The following is a 19749-nucleotide window of genomic DNA, read 5'->3' as shown; positions in this document are numbered from 1 at the left end:
AAGATGTATTGGACATGTGACCTTTATTCGGTTCGATTTTATTTGTGATTGGAATGGGGTAGGGGTTTTGTATTTGAATCCAATGTGTTATGCAATCGATTTTTTCTTTTATTTTATGACTAATATGTTTTCTAACCTTAAAGAGTCTAAGTGTGACCAGGATATTCGAATGTGATTGAGGTTGTTATGAATGTGTAACTTGAATGCATAACATTATGTATGCCTATGACCTGATTTTAATTTTATGAATAATACGTGTTCTAAACATAAAGAGTCCATATGTGACCGTGACATCCGAATGTGACCAAAGTTTTTAAAAATATGTGGCTTGAGTGAATAGCATTATTTGTGTCCATGTCTTGATTTTATTTTCAAGAATGATGTGTTGTAAACATAAAGAGTCCATATATGGCCATTTTTAAATTTTATGAATGATGCGTTCTAAACATGAAGAGTCCTTATGTGACCATAATATCCAAATGTGACCAAGATTTTATGGATATGTAGCTTTATGCATAACATTATCTATGTCTATGACCTTGTGACCTTATTAATTTGATTACATACAAATGTGTGTGTGTGTGTGACTTGAGTGCATAAGAGCATATATATGTGACTCATTCAACACATAACAAGTGATCTTATTTTAAACATTGAGTAACATTTTCTCCGTGTGTGATTCCAAACAAATGTTTAACATTATGTCATTTCAAATACTTAATGTAGGTCTAGCAATTCATAATACCAAAAGACAGTTGGTTTCCAAGTAAGATTACAACCTTAGTGAATAAGGTTGTTTTAATCACCATTCAAATAAACTTAAGCCAAGAACAGAAACATATATTAATATGAACATGCTTTGCCTAGTTCGTGGATTGCCATGAAATCGTGATACAACCATAATTGATTTACTACTTTCTTTTGAGGCAGATTTATTACCCTAACAATGAAGAAATGTGGTTTTATGTGTCTGGGTAATGTCAGGTTCTTTATCTCCGAGTTCAATTTACAAGCCTGAAATGCTATGGAGACAGAGATACATATACATTTAAAAATAGATCACCACAATTAAAGAGAAAATAAATTTATCAAGTAAATAGTATAAATAGTGAAGACTTCAAGTCCACATTTATATCTGTGTGCCAAATGCCGAACTTGGATCTTGTAGAAGTCCTTCTAGATAATGATGTTGTTATGATTGGTGCTTTGTATTTCATCACTGCTTATCTCTTTCCTATAGATTACTAGAAAGTTGTTGACAACTTCTCGTTCGTTCCTACTGAGGACTTCTTTGCAATGAACAGATTCTTATGGAGCAAGTTACTATTCAAAACCATTTTGGGTGCATTGAAAAATTGGTGGAGTAGGAAGACTACACACTATAGGCTGTGAAGCATGTTGGTAACCTTCCAAGTATAGATATACAAGACTTTTTCTAGTCTCGATGGAATTGTGGTCACAAAGATATCGAGGATGCATACTGCTATCAAGAACTGGATTGTAGACAAACAGCCATTCACTGCCAAGTTAGAAGGAGCCGACTGCTTCTCAAACACTAATGTAAACTTTCAGTAAGCGTTATGTACTTTATAGTGAATTGTTGACAATATATTTTACTAATCTATATTGTACTGTAGATTGAGATTTGTGAATTAGACCCCTGGGAAACTGAAATGCCATGCTTTACATGAATAGTATCTAGTACAACGAGCCAATTCAATTGGAGATTTCACGTGACGATCATAAAAATAAGAGTCGAACGAAAAAGTCAGCTGACCATGCAGGTACGAGTGAAAAGCTAGGTCCATCATATGCAAAAAAAATCATCGTCAATGTTCCTGTTTACAGATAGTGGTATGGGACAGGCTCATATCCCTCACCATGATAATGATTTCGTTAATGCTCCACCAAGATAGCTGGAGGCATCTTTCCATGAAAAATTCTCGATTGACGAAGGCCCATTGACTGCCCATCATTCTGCAAAGGAACCACATTCTCATGAGGTGCAACAAGGTGATATAAGTTGTTATTTAAGTCAATTGTAAAATATTTCCATCATTGGTTATAGATCATTACTTTCAGGTCACATGTCATATAGATCAAGTCATAGATTATGCAATTGTGTTTTCAATGTGCACCACTATATGTTAATTTTTGGTTACAGATCACTATTTCCATGTCATACATAATAATTTATTCTTTTATTTTTCAGGTGCTTGAGGAGTTAAGTATGCAAATATCTGAGATCAAGTCAAATAATTAAGTTTCACCCGTGAAGCTTGATGTCATTCTGAACACTGAGCAGAAAATGGAAATGAATTACATTGTCCAAATGCTAGGAGAATTAAAAAGTAACTTGATGGAGATTAGGACAAACATGCAATTTCTATCTGGATCTGTGTCAACAGCGATTTACAGTTCGATGGATGAGATTATGAGATAGTTCGATGACAAAACAAGTGATCATGGAGTTGAAGATATAGAAGCTCATGGAGTTGGAGATATTAAAAAAAAAAAAAAAAAAACCTCATGTTGTTGGAGGATATGATAAGATTGAAGAGATAGGTACATGGCATTTCACATTTCATTTAACTACCATAGCTGCATTTGACATTTCAAACTTTCTGCAATTTAATTTACAGATAAAAACGTAGAACCAAATGTCAACAAGAAAGGAAATGATAAGATGGACCTAAGTGGTGATCTTGGTCTTTCATATATTTTCCTATCATCATCATTTGATTTGGCTACACAACCTGATGTTTTAAATTTTGAAGGAACTCAAGCGCACGTAGATTCTATCATATTTAATGTGGTGATAGCAACCAAAAATGTTGATATATAGGTATTCACAAATCCAGTATCGTGTACCTTATTGGTTACAGAACACATAGATCACAAATAGTAAATGTTTATAGGTCACAAATCACAAACACTTACAAAACTTGTCACGGACAGTTTATATGCTAGATGTTGAACTTATTAACTGTTCATAAACTAAGATGAAACTATTACAACAATATACAGGGATCACCTACTGCTGAACCAATTTCTAAATTACCAGTTAAGTGGGTTTCAAGGCCCGTGATAATATTGCAGTCCCCATTTGTTGCTGGAGAAGGAAAGTTATTCAAGCATGTTGATAGTATCATTTTTAAAAATTAGAAAGACCATATCGAATAAGCTGATAGATCAACATTCATGGTTGGTCCTAGAGAGGGTACAAATTGAAAAACAGGTATGTATAATTTGTATCTATTTGTGAATGTTACTTAAGAACTTATTGTAACACAGGAACTTAATTTTCAATTTCGATTACAAGAAAAAGTTTAGTGAGAAGGATGATATTATCAAACCTGCTTTTGTTATTGGTTCATTCCAAATAGGTATAAATTCAGAGTCGTCTTTGAGTAGCGCTATATGATTACATTTCTGTACTCATTTAAGTCATATTTCACTGTTAATCAATCATAGAATACGTGCAATGATCACAAATAGTATGACATAGTTACCACTTTATGCATTCACAACCTACAGTCCATAGTCACAGATTGGTGTCATACATTGTTGAGATAACTAAAATTTATACAACTGTGTCATATATCAAACTGGATTTAAGACACAAACTCATTTTTATCCAAACTATTTCACTCATACTTATTTATTTCTTTTTTATTGAAAACGCACATGTTTCTATTACATTAGTCAGGTAACAAAATTTGGTAAAAAAGTAATATACAAAGTTACGACGACAAATTCCTAGTTCTAAAATAAGATAAGAAATATATACCCTGCTTTCCTAAAAGATCCTAATGTTTTATATCAGATTCCAGTCTAATTGAGATTACAATAGGCCACAACCTTCCTGTCGGCACATCCTAGGCAAATGTTGACTATGTGTTCATTCCAATCCTACCCATCAACAAAGGAGATTAGATGTTTGGTCTGCTACAATTCAGAAGCCATACATTGACAGTGTTCAATTCAACCAGTGAAAGCTATATTGACTGGAAGGTTCTCTATAAGGTATTGATTCATACTCGAAACTTGAAATTACATTTGTAAATGAAGTTGATGCTTTAATTTGTAACTTTTATGAATATTACACACCAACTTTTTGCATCTTTTAATATTTTCTACTCAATGGAGGTGATTGTAATGAATATTAACCTGTAGGTGTAAGGTCTAATTCGCAATACATGAATACAACATGTTTCAGTTCATAATACCTTATGGAATTGGTGGAAAGATCACATATTTATTTTCATAGGTCTAATGTGTGCTGTGATTGCAACCACAACTGTTTATGTTTACCTGAAATCTACTGTGATTCTTCAGGTCACTTGTCTTATGTTTAATGACTAAATAAAAATAAACATATACCAGAGGTTAGATGTTATAGTATAGGTTTTTAATGTTTGGTGACCATATCATAATAGACTCGTTGCATTTCTCATGTCTAATGTCTGTCATGTGACATAGGTTACATGTCACAGCACACAAGGCACATATTTGTTGGCAAAGGTCACATGTTCTAATACATACGTCACAATTCATGAAATGGATAATCACATATATGTGTCTCACACCGTAGGTTACAGTTATTTATCAAACAAACTACATACTTCAAAATAGATGTTATAAGTGATGTAAAGATAACTAATTAATACATAACTATGTAGAGGTCAAATCTCAATTGTGCAATTGAAAGTAATATAATATATAGTCACCATGTCCTCCACAACATCCATATTTCATTGTTGATTTTCCTTCTCTGGATGATCTCTTTCTCTTCTCAGTAGGTCTTCTAGAACTTCTCTTCTGGATAGAAGCTAACATAATTTGGTATTGTACTTCTTCGGGCACTGTCCATTCAGTTAGATTTCCTATAAAGTATATAGAATCTTGGTACACATTAACCTATACATCTCTTGTGGAATAATAAGAACAATAAGCATATTGATCCCTCTTTATATTTGCAATTACAGTCAATGCATGCGTCCATGATACCAAATCAACTTGTAGCATCATGTACGTGCATGTATGTTGCTCAACATCAACAAAAAAATTGGACTTTTCATCATTGACAGAAAATGAGATACTTAAGAGAATGTAATAACATTTAAAGCGTATGTCAGGTCAAACGGATAAGTATCATGTTACAATCATGAGGTACATCACAAACATATATATTTTATCATAGATGTATAGTTCATGTCACATGCATTTATGTTCAGTTCACATAAATATCAGTTATCAAAATAATAATGTTACCATAAAGTTCCTCACATCTACATTTATTTTTCTTTTTCTCGTACTTGCTGGACAACGTTGTGAAAGTTCCATACGCGTCATTTCTATATTTATAGAACCAAGATTGTGTAATTTGCTTCAATGACTAGTAAAGATACAATAGGGTAATTCTTGGTTGCATTTGTGACCATGATGATTGATTCTACTATGTTCAATATCATTGTAGAATATCTGTTTGCTAGAATGTGGATTTGTGATCACCTTTTAGGTCCAATATTAGCTCACAAACATATATCATAATGATGAATATCATGTCAATGACATATGTAACCATTTTTATGTATGTAAAAATGTAATCAGGTGTAATACGCTACCAAGTAAATCGCTAATCTTCTCATTCATTATGTTCAGTCATTACATGTTATATTCAAATTCTTCCAATGTGTAAGAGTGGATAGTCGAATTGAAAGCTTGTGTAATGTTTTGACCCGATTCCCCATAATATGGTTTCAGGTTTTGCAACAAATGTTACAAATAAATACCATGACAGGTTCTTTATATTGATGTGACAATCAGATACAAAACACAATCATTCTTTGTACTTATACGCCTTTTTCAAGTTCTTGAAAAATTATCTCCAAGATTTGTCATCCTTATTATCTCTAATTTTAAAAGCAAGAATGAATATACTATTTTGCATCCTATGTACATGCTGTGAAAACGGTTCTCCATAGTGACCATTCAAATAAGTACCATCAACAACAATGCTCCCATCCTCATATTGATACACTAAGTGTCATAAAACAATATTTGAACTTATTGTGACTATTAACCTCCACTTATGTGATCATACCAAGATTCCTTTATCGCAGCATGTAGAAGAATTTTGGTATCTTACCGAATGAATAGGTTGGATCACCCCTAATCATTTTCAATGTCTGCTCATGAGATTTCTCCAAGTTTTCGAATACTTTAGATAAACCCCATAAGTATACAATATATCACTGTATATATCATTTGGAGTGTATATAGTATGGGACGATGTGTACATGTACTTGATGCTAGATTACACAACTATAGTTGATACTTGCCTTTGGGATCCCAACACTATATTTGATGTACATGTGTGACTACCAATCTTTTGAATCTTAAATAGATCCGTTTTATCCCATTTTGACGATTTTCATACCCAACTACATCCACCGTATGAACACGTCACAATATATTCTTTCTTATCGGACCGTTCAACCATAAACTCAAATATGTTCTGCATGGCATAAAAAGATCGGCTAGGTTTCAAAATATCTTTATCACAGAAAATCCTTCATTCTTCCACATCTTTAGCATTTGTAATGAATACAACTCCATTTTTTCAATTGATGCTTCGATAAATCTGACAACATGTCCTGCAATGTACACAACTCACTACTGTAATGTGCATTAACTGACACCGTGATAGATGGTTTATCAATTTTTACATCAATTACATCAATGATTAATGAGTATTTAGCAGGTTTACGATCCATATCCTTTGATAGAATGTATGATAACACATTATTGTCATTTTTTTTTTATCTTGATTGATGGAAAATCATCGTTCAAACATACTTTAATGAGACTATTACCTTCATAGGATCCAGATCAAACTCTGTCATAATTGTGTCCACAAGGTCTATAACTGCAATTACGATTTACTAACGCCAAAGATGATTGAAATCCATTCAACAAGCATACGTGCAAGAACACAGTTTCTGCAAATTAAAATTAATATTAAAATTGGCCTTGTGATAAAAGTAATACAATTCACAGAGCTCATACATGAATACCCATAATAAAATACAGATCACATCTTCAAACAAGTTATATATGACCAAAATGAATTGTCACAATGGATGAAACATAGGTCACAATTCATCCTACATAATTCTCATATTTATCCTTCATATTCTATTACATACAATACACGCATGAGTTACATATATAGAGAGCATGTAATATTTGGAATCGTTTCCTTGAAAATCTTATCTCGTGCTTAGCAAAGTTTCTGTGACATGTAAATTATAGTTTATGCTGAATCTATGACGACAAAAATATTGTCGTGACTAGAACATTCAATTTGTGACCAAAACAATCGAAGCAGTTACCTGTATTCTATTACTCGGCGATGATTAGTACTTATATGACTAGCATTGGATTTTTCCATTGGAATTGTGACTGTATAATCAATTCGTGACAACAAAATTAGAAGCGGTGACCAAAATAATCAGATTATTACATTGAGTATCTTCTCTGACGATTAGTTTTAGTTTATCAAATCGATTAGAAAAATCTTTGATGCGAAAGATCAATGTGGGATGAAATCGTTCAATTTGTGACCAAAATCAATCGACATGGTTACCTGCTTAGTTTTCTCCGACGACTGAAATATGTTCATTGTCATGAAAATTTAAATTCCAGCTGAATTTTTAATTTTGGAATGTAGATTTGTATAGTAGGGAGTCCTGTTTTTGAATTTTCAAATTGTATACCTGGCTTTTGATTTGGTATATACTAAATCACTGAGTTATGATTTTTTTCCTATAAATAATTAAAAGTTCAATTTCTAACAATTTTTTCTTTCAATTTGGCAAAATTTATAAATCATTTCTAATAATTAGCAACTCGTTATCTTTTAGTTAGAATATTATACTTTTATAATAATATGATATTTCACCACGATAGCAGATAACTTCCAATAATTCGAAATTCTTATTTTTTAGGTAGTTTTATGGTGGCGTTGTCACTCGTTGATACTTTATTTTTATTTTTTTTTCTTTTCGATGCATTTTAGCATGTGACTGGACACGATATAGCATTGTTGGCCTTCAAAAATAAATAGTCTATCCTAAAATCTATTTCTAGCTCCTTCCCTACATATATTCTGTGAAGTCGCAGAACTCTAATTTCTGGCCTCGTGGTATGTTTCAGCCCCAAATTTTTTACTGTGAATGTATTTTGATATAGTAGATTGATGAAGAATGTGTGGTTAAAAAATGAAAAAAAATTTAAGTTTACATATAATATTATACTATTAAAATTGCGAGGTTAAACAGAAGAGAGGGAGAAATGTATTTTTGAAATAATGGGAATCAAACAATATCTTGATATAAGGAAATATTTCGTTCAAAATCCTCATTAGATGTTCAAACTTTTTTTCCATGTTGTTGGGACCAAATCATGGCAATCTTTGCCTCCAAATTCATATAGGTATTGAAAATTTTATTTCCTATCCTTCAAATCCCAATAGACTTTGGAATTTCTTGTTTTTATATGTATATATACATAACCATTATTCACAATATTTTCTTATGACCTGATATTCTCCACAAACCTTAATTTCTTCATATTTTTCATGTTCCATTGTTCACTGCAAATTTGATTTCAACATAATAATGTGAATGAATTAACTATATAATCGCCGCGACACAAAAAAGCAGAGGAGGATACGACAACCTTGCATTGACAATACTAAAAGAAATTCTCACTGAATGATCAATTATTCTTAATTTCTGAATGTCTTTAGGGTTTTGGAGGCCTGTCATGCCATCATGGGAGAAGAAAATTCGTTCAAAGGTTGACTTATTTACATGGATAAAGTTTTTGAAAGCTGAAGAATGTACAGAATCGAGTCAATCTATACACGTTAAAACCTTTGATTGGGACAATTCAGGGGGTAAAGAGGCATTTCACAACACGGAAAACAGGTTTTATGCTCAAAAGAATGGCCTTTCCTTTCCCAATCCAGTGCCAAATCCTAACATGTACATAGACGAGATTGATTGGGATGCGAAAGCCGATCTAGAGCTCGAGTATTCGAGGTCGATTTCAAACGCAAATGAAGATGGAGATGATGATGATGATGATGGAAAAGCAAAAGGTACTAGATTGGTATCACATATGTATTGAGGATATCAAACCTATTGGATGGGACATTGATATATCACAAGAATTTTCAGGACCTAAAGTTTTGACAAGTCTTATAGTGGATATTGATTGAAGAGGATATACAAAAATATATGTTGATCCAGTTTGGATAAAGCTACTTTGACATAAGAGTTTGAGAGAAAGCTAGACATAATTGTACGTAGAAGAAAGTGATTGATGACAAAGTTAACTGTATTTAAAGTCGTCTAATGATAAAATGTCACGTAGCATTATATTAATCTTTATATTCCCGTAGCATGGTTGGGATTTTTTTTTCTGAATTTTATTTGACACGTTTTTGGAGAATAAGACTGCATGTTCGTGAAAAAAAATTATTTCAATAAATACTATAGATTTTTTTATTTTTATTTGTTGAATTTTATAGTCCTTGTGGAAACAAAATTTGACACGAGGTTACAATAAAAATTTGACTGCGTATTAATCCATGGAGTCTTTTATATATTTATTAACAACGATATTCTAAAAGAAGACATTAATAAATATGTCACATTCGTCTAGTTGTCCCATCATCTTCTGTCCTTAGGAATGACTTTAATTCTTACAAGTGCAATTTCTAAGAAGTTGTGACTTGCTTTGATTTTGAGGGTTCATTCAAGACTTAGGTTCCATTTAATAGAACTTCTATTTTTTTACTTTTGCTTCTTGTAATTGGTTTTTTAAAAGAATTTCCTCTTTCAAAAAAATTTCTCTAAAAATTCTTCAAACTAGAAGAAGTACTTTTATTATATTAATCAATGGGTTCAAAAACATTCTATTGGTATCAAAAGTTATCTTAAACAGAAACTTACTCGAATAAAAACGACCTCTCATTTTTAACTGATATTTAAGGAACTAGAAAAAAAATTTATTTCGTTAAATGTTTTTATCTTCATACTATTGAAAATTTTGAGTAATGCAATCTTCAAACAATTGGTCGAGCACTTAACTAAGAAAAAAGGGAAAAAAAAAAAAAAAAGTGCTACGACTCTAGTGAGGAGAGACATCACGATGAAAATTTAGAAAGGTCAAAGGAAAGAAGACAATGAAATTGATCGATCATTATTTCAAAAAAATCGAAGGCAAGATAAAAATTAGATTTTTAGTTTATTTTAATAAAAGTTGATGAAATATATTGTTGAAAAATTATAATTAAAAATAAATTTTGAAAAAATATATCTCGAAAAATGAGAACCAAAGAGAACCTTAATATAAACTAATACACCACGAAATTATTCATTAATGGGCTCTTTTATTAATGTGAGGACAAAAAGAACATTTTGGTCCCCAATTTCCTTGAATAGTATTTTCAGTCCAATAATTGTATTTATTTTTCTTCTGCCCCACCTCTTTCTCGCATTTGCGTTTTCCCGTTCTCTCTCTCTATACTCAATTTCCAATTTTCATGTCTTTTGATGTCGTTCCGTTCTGCTTGTACGACATCGTTTTCTGCAGACGGCATTGTTTTGTATCCAATGGATCATTCTCCAGCTCATTCCTGATGCCATTGCTGTTCCCATTTTCAAAATGACTGATCATCGGGTCCGTATTTTGTTTTAATATATATATTTTAAAATTTTTGTTTTGTTTTGTATTGTGTAGTATTTCTCTGCTTTCGGGGTGTGGAGAAAAAATTTTGAAAATAAATTTTAGGGAAATTTGGTGCTTGTGGGTTGAGACTTTGATTGCAATATTGGAGGTTTTAGGGTCCATCATTGTGGAATTTTGAGCTGCTACTGAAACGATTTGTTTCTTAGTTTTGTTAGTAAGTTGAGTTTGTTTTCACTTATTCAGAGAATGAAGAGCTGGAAAAGATATTCAAATTAATGAAAACATGATTTTGCGTTCAGTATAATTTAAAAAAAGAAACAAAAATTGAATATCCGTAAAATGTTGGGATTTTATCTCTTAAATTTTGTTCACTTTGTTGAAACTAAAGACTGCGGACTGCCGGGGTTTTGTGCAATATTTTTTTTTATTTTTTTTATTTTTTGTGATTTTGTTTGTACGTTTTTATGTGTTTTCAGCTTGTCTGTTGATGAGAATGGACAGAACGAAAAGATGAAAACATTGGATCTCCAGAAGGGATATATTAGGGTTGGTTGGTTGAGTACTCAAATAAGCCCGTGAAACTAAAATTGAGACAGGAATAATCTCGAGTTTGGGTGAGTTTCAATGCAGGCAAGACTGTACTTGCTGGTTTACCGAACAAGTTAAGAAAGCCTGAATGGTGTAAGAAACTGATAAGATATTTCTCCGAGTTCTGGGCTAGTAGTTCTTGGCATTAGAGTAAAGGTAATTGTAAGAATGTCAAAGCCTGTATAATGTTTGAATAAATTGTGGCTCCATGTTGAGAACTGGGTAACTTGAGTGGTTTCATCATAATTTAATTTAGTGAAAGTAACTTGGCTTAGGAAGAGAACATGGGTGAAAGTGGGGGGAAGGTGAAAGCTACAAGTTTCAAACTTCAAGAAAAAGAGCAAAGAGTGAATAAATTCAAGGGAAGGAAAGAAGCAAGTGAAACATGGCATCAGACCTGCTACTATACATTCTCCAGATATGGTTCATTAGGAAGGTTGCACCAGAGGGAATGCTAGTATGCAGTGTAGTTCTCATATTGCATTGACCGTGGACATATTAGGAGTTTGGTGTTTATGTTTGTTTTGCTAATAATAGGGCTTTTTTTAAGAATGCTACCATTTACTGGATAATGATTTTGCACAGTATGTTAAATGCTTGTATCTCTTTAGGTGCTTTATTATTGAGGTCTTATTCTCATGAAAATAGAAGTTTTAATCCATTGAAGATATGTATTTTCAACTGTTTTATGTATTTTCAACTGTTTCAGAATTTATTAACTCAAGATATTAAATTTTATTCTTGTTAGAATTTTATAAATTGTTTATAATAAACTTGTTGTTTCTATCATAGAGTAGAAAATCCTATATATAGGGCTATAAAAAAAACTCTAAAAAGAAAGATTGTGTGATAATGACACAATCAACTATTAAGGAAAATAGTCTCACACAATTGGGAAAATATCTTGGAGATTATTCTTTACAGTCTTTCCATATCTTCAACAATTTGTTCATTCACTAAGATCTGATATTTAATTACACAAAGCCTGTTTGAATTGCCCTATGGATGAGTTCGAGAACTTTGGCAATGAATTGCATTTTACATTAAGCGGCGTATCTTTTTAGTTAGCCATAGTACTAGTTGCATTTGTTTAAATGGAATGCTTCTATGGGCAGAGACAGTATTCTGCACGTGAATCTATTTTCAGTTACTAATTGCAATAGTTCGTAAGAGAGTATGACTTTTATGCTTGGCTTGTTTAATCATTTCTGTGGTTTATTAATCTCAATGTCTTGTTTTTATCATCAGGTGCTGATTTTTGGATCATTTACAGAAGAAGAGTTAAGATCCTTGCAACACGAGCCATCGCGAAATAATACAGAAATCACATTTGGTTCTTTGGATTCGGCAACTTTAAGATCTGTGGGCATTTCAAATACTAGTTTGTCTGAGATTTATTCCCCTAAAGGGTATGAGCTGTTAAGGCCACCTCGAATAGAAAATACTTTTAGGACCCCTAGAAATACTGAAAACACATCACACTTGGAAGTTCCTTTTGTGCAGAAAAATGGGTGCTCCAATGATACAAGTCCCATTGAGCGTTATATGACAAAAGAACTTAAGTCTGCGTGTTTAAATTCTGATAATTCTTGTGATTTGTCAAACGACTCAAACCAGCAAAGCATACAGCAGCCCAGTCGTAAGAGAGTTACTAAATTGTCATCCTTCTTGGACGATGTAGTTTTGGATGATTCGACAGAAGGTTTTGACACAGTGGATTCCAAGAAAAGTATTGCCCAGACAGCAAATGGGCCAAATTCAATTCCTAAGAATTTTCTACCTCGAGGTTTAGTCAACTTGGGAAATCTCTGCTTTCTCAATGCAACTGTCCAGGCCCTTCTCTCTTGTTCTCCATTCTTTGAACTTTTGTGTGATCTAAGAAATCATAATATACCAGAGGTATTTGATTAATTTCTTATGATCTATAGTTTCAACATCTAATTTACATATTGCAAAAATTAAGTACTATGAATGTCTACTTATGAATGTTGCGTGTTTCCCCATTTTAGATTGGATATCCAACATTACGCGCATTTGTTGAATTTATCTCTCACTTTGACATGGAAGATGATTCAAGCTCCAAGAGGAATGAGAAAACTGTACTGGAGACTGGACGACCTTTTCGTCCTGTCATGTTTGAATCCATTCTGAAAAGTTTCACACCAGATGTTCCAGACAACCTGTCAGGCAGGCCAAGGTTCATGCATACAGCAGCCTCTATTTCTTTTTGGCCTGTTCTTTGTTGTTATTTATTCACAGTTGCAAAGTCTGGCCTTTTTTTCCCTGGCCTAGATTGGCAGAAAGGAAAAGACCCTAATTTTGGGCAAAGATCCATCCTGACTTCAAAAATACTAATAAACTGCCTCTTTACTTCCTTTTTTTTGGCAATTAAGAGACCTACTTGCATTTATCACTTCAAGAACCTAAATATGTTGGCAATCTTCACTGAACTTACAAAATATCTCAATCTAATGGAGTAAAAGACCTTGTCAAATTCGTCATGATAAATCTTTTTATAAACTTATTTAAAAATTAGAAAAAACTGAAGATACGACCCTAATAAATCTGCTTCCGATGCTGTAGTTTTAAAATAAAATTCTTCTACTAATTTGTCTGTGGGTAAATTTTTTTTTTCTCTAACAAAAATATTTTATTTAGTACAAAGAATTGAAGAATAAATAAAGGTGGAGATTCAAAGGATACTTTGACACAGTAGGATCAGCTGACCTGATCAAATTTTATAGAACATGATGACATTTTAGCCAGCAAAAGTTAGTCTCTAGTGTAATGCCTTCAGTTCTTTTCTTTCTTATCTTGAAACTTAGGAGCAAATCTTCTAAGCATACAGAAAGCAGGGTGTTGGTGATAATGCTGTGAATCTTAAATGGTGTTTGGCAAGAATGACAAAATGAAAAAGAAATGGGCCATGTGTGCATATGTGCAACTCATAACAAAATTAAGTGAAATAACTCATTTTATGGTTTTTGCTCATTCTGTTAAATATCTCTTTGATTGAAATTAAAACAATGTTTCTAGTTCCTCAACTTTTATCTAAATCTTCATTGTGCATTTAAGTCATTATCTTTAATATAACTTAGATGACACTTAATAGAAGTTTATTTTTTAGAAATGCATCGAGTGTACAGTTGTAGTTAGTATATGATTATGTACCTTCACTGTGCTTTCAATTCTCGGGGATGTTGCATGCCTTTCAGGCAAGAAGATGCTCAGGAGTTCCTAAGTTTTGTAATGCATCAGATGCATGCTGAATTGCTAAAACTTGATGGTCAAGTTCCAAATGGAAAAGGGAAAGCGACCTCTTTGGTTTCTTCTACTAATGAGGGTGAAAATGATGACTGGGAGATGGTTGGGCCAAGGAACAAAACTGCGATCACAAGAACACAGACCTTCATCCCTTCAAAATTAAGTGAAATTTTTGGAGGTCAATGGAGAAGTGAAGTGAAGGCAAGAGGTGAGTCAAGGTTTGAAGCATCTAATTCCTCATGTCAGCATGCGATTTTTTAATTTTAATACATGCATCAGCTCATTAATCATCTCCCACAATCCACCTGTTGTTCATTTTAATGCCTTCACATAGACTTGATTCTTTAGAGTTGTTTTACTATTTAGACCACCTAGCTGGAATCATCTTCCAGGAATTCCTATCTTACTTCTGTATAATATAGTAGAGAACTGCCCTGAAAATTAATCTTCTTCTCAATTTGTTTGTTTTGATAATTCTTATCGACAGGCTTAAGCTATATCAATTTGGTTCCTTGAAGAGAAAGTAAAACAGGAAAAAGATTAGTTTAGGGAAGTGCAATGACTGAAAGTATGTCTTGTTAGCAAATTCAAATTGGTGTAATATAGTCAGATATGCTATATTTTAGGGGAACCATGTATACTCAGTAGAGTCATCTTGGACGCCATCCCTGCTGTTGAATATAAAAAATTAGGAAGGGCAGCTAAAGCTCTTGTCTACCCCCTCTCTTCTCCTTCACTCGTGATACTCTTGCGGGATGTAGTCGCTTGTCAGTTGCATATAGCTTGTCATGATTTGCCTTATTGTATTTAAGCAGGTAGCAAAGCATCAGCAACTATACAGCCATTTCTTTTGCTCCACCTTAATATTTTTCCTGAGCCTGTCTGTACAATAGAAGATGCACTGCGATTGTTTTCTGCACCAGAAACACTGGAAGGGTACCGAGCATCAGCAGCTGGAAAGGTGCATTTTATTTTCTACTTACCACCTTTTTTTTTTTGGGTTTTCTGCTCCTAATCATTTACGTTTGCTTAGATAATTTTAAGACAGGGTATTCATTTGAATTATTTGTGCAATCGTGTTTTTCAAAGCTTATTAATTGTTTTAGATCAAATATTATTTAACTCAGGATGTTAGCAAACTGTGACGTCATTATTGGTGGATCAGTCACGTTGGTTATTAATGGATGTATGGACATTGCAGTGATAATGCTTATGATTCGAAGGAAATCTTATTTATTTTCATTTTCATGAGAAGAAATAATTATATAATGAAAATGCAGTATGCAACTCAGATGATTTGACTATGTCTGAATGATCCCAGGCAGTGGTGGTTTCTGCTAGCAAGTCTGTTAAGATTTTGGAGCTTTCTGAGATAATGGTTTTGCACTTGGTGCGTTTTAACTATGGAAGTCAAGGAAGTACCAAATTGCACAAACCTGTGCATTTTCCTTTGGAGCTTGTTTTTGGTCGTGAATTGCTCGTCTCTCCATCCTCTGAGGTGATTTACTATGCTATAACTATTTATGGATATAGGCTTTTTTTTATCTTGTTATGTGATTTGGTTGTCATTAATTGGATGGGCGTTCCCCCACTTTTTGGGAAAAAAGAAAACCTTTTTTTTTCTTCAGTATAAAGTTACTGTCAGCATATAGAATTTAAATCACGAATAGATTCAGAAAGTCCCTCCCATATCCGTATTGGCTACTCTGAAGGCAATCGTCATTGTAGTCTTTGCATGAAGCTGTTATAAATAGAAGTTTCTCACATTTGAGTAGTGTTTCACCCTGTGAAAGATGAAGAAATGATTTGGGTATGATCAAATAGAGATCTCATAGTTCTCCATCAAAGTAGTCTGAAATATTATTTACTAAAGTACTGATTTTCAATTGCAAAAATTGAGTATGTTTAATTTCTTACAAGTACTAAATAATCAATGCCTGATGAACTTAGTCGATTAACAATTTTTATGTGTGGGTAGAAAGTATGAACAAGCCATAATTGTTCCTCTTATTAATTTTTTTTTCATCATTGACTGATACAGGGTAGAAGATATGAACTTGTTGCAACAATCACTCATCACGGACAGGACCCTACGAAGGGACACTATACTGCAGATGCACGCCATCCAAGCGGCAAGTGGCTGCATTATGATGATTCCTCTGTTACACATATTCGTGAAAGTAAGGTGCTGCACGACCAGGCGTACGTTCTCTTCTACAAACAATTGTAGGTATTACGGTATTTAGAAACTGAGCATGTATTCTTGTACATGTATTTCATTATATTCAGAAGCGATAAAAATGCGATATAGACTTATAGTGATGGCAATAGCTAGTCAACAAATAGTGTTTCACCATTTTCTTGAAACTAGTCACTTGAGATTTTCTTGCCTGTCAGAGAAATATCTTTTCAATGGAACTTGAGATTTGGAATTCGGTGTTGGTGAATGTCATTGATTTAGTTTTACTTCATGTAAATGTCTTGTTTCGTAAGTTGTATTGTTTAGTTCTGTCCAATCGTTCGTGCCCAAAGTCATGAAACTGGGCAAGGAATTCTATTGAAATTGTGAGAATCAGTAGAATGTTAAATGATGAGTTCTGGGAAACTGCTTTCTAAATATTTGATATCAGTAGAGTAGGAGCACCTGCAGCAATGGGATTATTGAAGATTAGTGCGTACGGACGATTTGAAAGCCCATTGGGCCTGTCTATGGATTGAAAAAACTGTGTTTGGACTGCCCCATTTCCTATTTGGACACCTGTAAACTTGCTAATAAGAACTATGCTATAAATTGAAGCCCCTTAATTATAATTATGAACTCTATAGTACTAGACAATAGAATGGAGACCTTTTTATTCAATTACATTCACCCCTGTTTGGTTTAGCTAAAAAAATAATAAATAATAAATAATAATAATAATAATAATAATAATAATAATTTGAGTTTAAGTCTACAATTCGTTTAAATCACATGTTTTTTATGAGATCTACAATTTTTATTAACTTTTTAATTGCAGATTTTATCAACTTTATCGGAATCTACTGGTTTTTAGCAAAACTAAATAGGGTTCCATTAAAGTGTTGTAAATAGGATACGTAATGAGTTAGAATATTTCCAAATATTCTTAATTTTATGTAACCAATCTAGCACAGTGTATATTTCTCAAATATTCTAATATGTCAACAAAAATAAATTAAAAGAGAGAACATTAAGAGCCTGTTTGGGAGTGATTTTGAGAATTAATTTTTTGACTATTAGGAGAAAAGCGGGATCTACCTGTGAGAGAAGAAGTGAAATATGACGGTTGGAATAGTGAAATAATAGTCAAAAAATCAATTTTTTGGGACGAAAAATCGCTCCCAAACAGACCCTAAATTTTGAGACAGAGACGTTTAGAAAGATTAAAGAATGGTTAATTGGATATCTTCAAACAAATTCAAGTTTACATGATCAATCATGCTACACATCCAGGTTTAAATCTAAACTCAAATTCAGATGGGACACATATCGACATATAATTAGACAATTTAAAAAATTAAAATAAAAACACTTAATTATTTTCTAACACATCGATCTATCTTTTCACTTCTTATTTTTAAATCTCATTAAGTCGTTTTATACTTACATGATAGGGTGGCAAAATAATGGAGTGGTATAGCCGCCCAAATATGGGCCCTACTTATTTTTGTATTTCACTTTTGCTTTTCGCTTATGTTGTGATAGCTTACGTAAGCTTACTAACGTTTGCTTCCACATTTCTTCATTTAGATTTCAAAAAAAGCCAGCCAGCCAGCCAACCCATAAGCTGATTCTTGAAAAAAAGTGATTATTTATTTGCTTGAAAGCGATTCCAATGGGTGAAAAAAAAAAAAAGAAAGTGGCAATATTTTATTTTAACGTCAAAGTGACGCAGGAAGTGACGTGTAATCTCACGTGACTGATGACGCGGAGAGTCGTGTGACCAAGAGAATCGAGAAGGAGGAAGGGTAAAATCGGAAAGAGAAATTAAATGAAGTGGCAATGAGCTGTCAAAATGGGGAAGTGGACACGTTTAGAGAGGTGTGGTCCCATCTCATGCCGACACCCACCCCCACTCTACGCCCAATGCTTTCCAGAGCCCAGACTTTTTATTTAGGCCAACTGGGTACCGAAATAAATGAACTGTCAAAATACTTTCTTTTTTTTTTTTTTTTTTGAAGAATATCCATAATATATTAATATCATGTTAAGTGAGAATTATTTTTTAGACGATTTTAACCATACTACAATTTAATTATTTCAATAATATCTTACTTTAAATTTTTCAATATGTAATAAATACTACAAAATCCTTATCATGTACTCTCTCCTTTCCATTTATATAGACTTGTTTTATTTTTCACACAGATTAAAAAAATCTTATTTAATGATATTTAAAAAGTAATTTTTGTTAATAACTTTTATAGTTTGTCCTTATTTATATTTGTACAATTTTAAGATTAAGTGAAAAATTAGTTATAATCGGGCAAATTAAATAAAAGTATATTAGTAAACGAACAAAATAAAATAAGCTCGGTCAAAAAAGGACTATATAATTGGAACAACGAAATAAGGAAAGTAAGTCTATATAAATGAGACAAGGGGAGTATGAATTTCGTGTTGTTAAGTATCAATTAATTAACATTCACATTACTCTAAACTTAATAAATCTTGACTCGATGAATCTTAATCTACGTGAATCTATAGTTATTATGGATGAATTTATTTATATTCACATATCTAAAAATTTTAATGGGTATTTAAATTCATACATTAACAATTAATTCCTATATACCAAATATAGTATAAAAATATTGCTCATTTGTAGTATTTTATCATCACAAAAAAATTTGAATTATAGAAATTGAGTTTTATGACTACAATAATATTTTCTTAAATTTCAATCATAAATTTTATTTTCTTTAGTTCGTTTGAGACACATCAAATCTAACCAACAAATTGATATCAAATATTATTTTTACAACACTTATCATTGTAATACCAAAGAATATTGTAGGAAATTTGGGATTCAAAAATCTTGTGAGTTTTTAGACCCCAACATATTTGGCATTTGCACTTTTGGTCGGATTGTTGTTTGAAAAAAAAAAAAAAAA

At 32.5% G+C, this 19749-nt stretch overlaps 1 protein-coding gene across 2 annotated transcripts; it reads left to right on the top strand.

Annotated features, from left to right (window-relative positions):
- The first annotated feature begins 10548 nt into the window (after nucleotides 1-10548).
- LOC111391990 (ubiquitin carboxyl-terminal hydrolase 24-like) lies at nucleotides 10549-17087 on the top strand. Of its 2 annotated transcripts, XM_023017282.1 has the most exons (8): nucleotides 10549-10755; nucleotides 11241-11508; nucleotides 12601-13251; nucleotides 13362-13549; nucleotides 14568-14824; nucleotides 15432-15577; nucleotides 15938-16114; nucleotides 16658-17087. In XM_023017282.1, exons 3-8 carry the CDS (start codon nucleotides 12898-12900, stop codon nucleotides 16844-16846), a joined length of 1311 nt encoding a protein of 436 aa, XP_022873050.1. In that variant the 5' UTR covers nucleotides 10549-10755; nucleotides 11241-11508; nucleotides 12601-12897; the 3' UTR covers nucleotides 16847-17087. The 2 variants fall into 2 exon arrangements, with proteins under 2 accessions (XP_022873050.1, XP_022873049.1); XM_023017281.1 differs by lacking the exon at nucleotides 11241-11508.
- The last annotated feature ends 2662 nt before the right edge of the window (nucleotides 17088-19749 follow it).

The sequence above is a fragment of the Olea europaea genome, unplaced genomic scaffold, assembly GCF_002742605.1.
Source record: "Olea europaea var. sylvestris unplaced genomic scaffold, O_europaea_v1 scaffold867, whole genome shotgun sequence".
NCBI lineage: Eukaryota > Viridiplantae > Streptophyta > Magnoliopsida > Lamiales > Oleaceae > Olea > Olea europaea.
Note: the sequence above shows the minus strand (reverse complement) of the source record. Positions and strands in the feature narration are given on the sequence as shown.

Excerpts from the sequence above, each read along its gene's own strand:
- LOC111391990 (XM_023017281.1), top strand. Across the intron at positions 13,252-13,361 it reads GAAATCATAATATACCAGAG|ATTGGATATCCAACATTACG; the intron begins GTATTTGATTAA and ends TCCCCATTTTAG. Across the intron at positions 15,578-15,937 it reads GAGCATCAGCAGCTGGAAAG|GCAGTGGTGGTTTCTGCTAG; the intron begins GTGCATTTTATT and ends GAATGATCCCAG.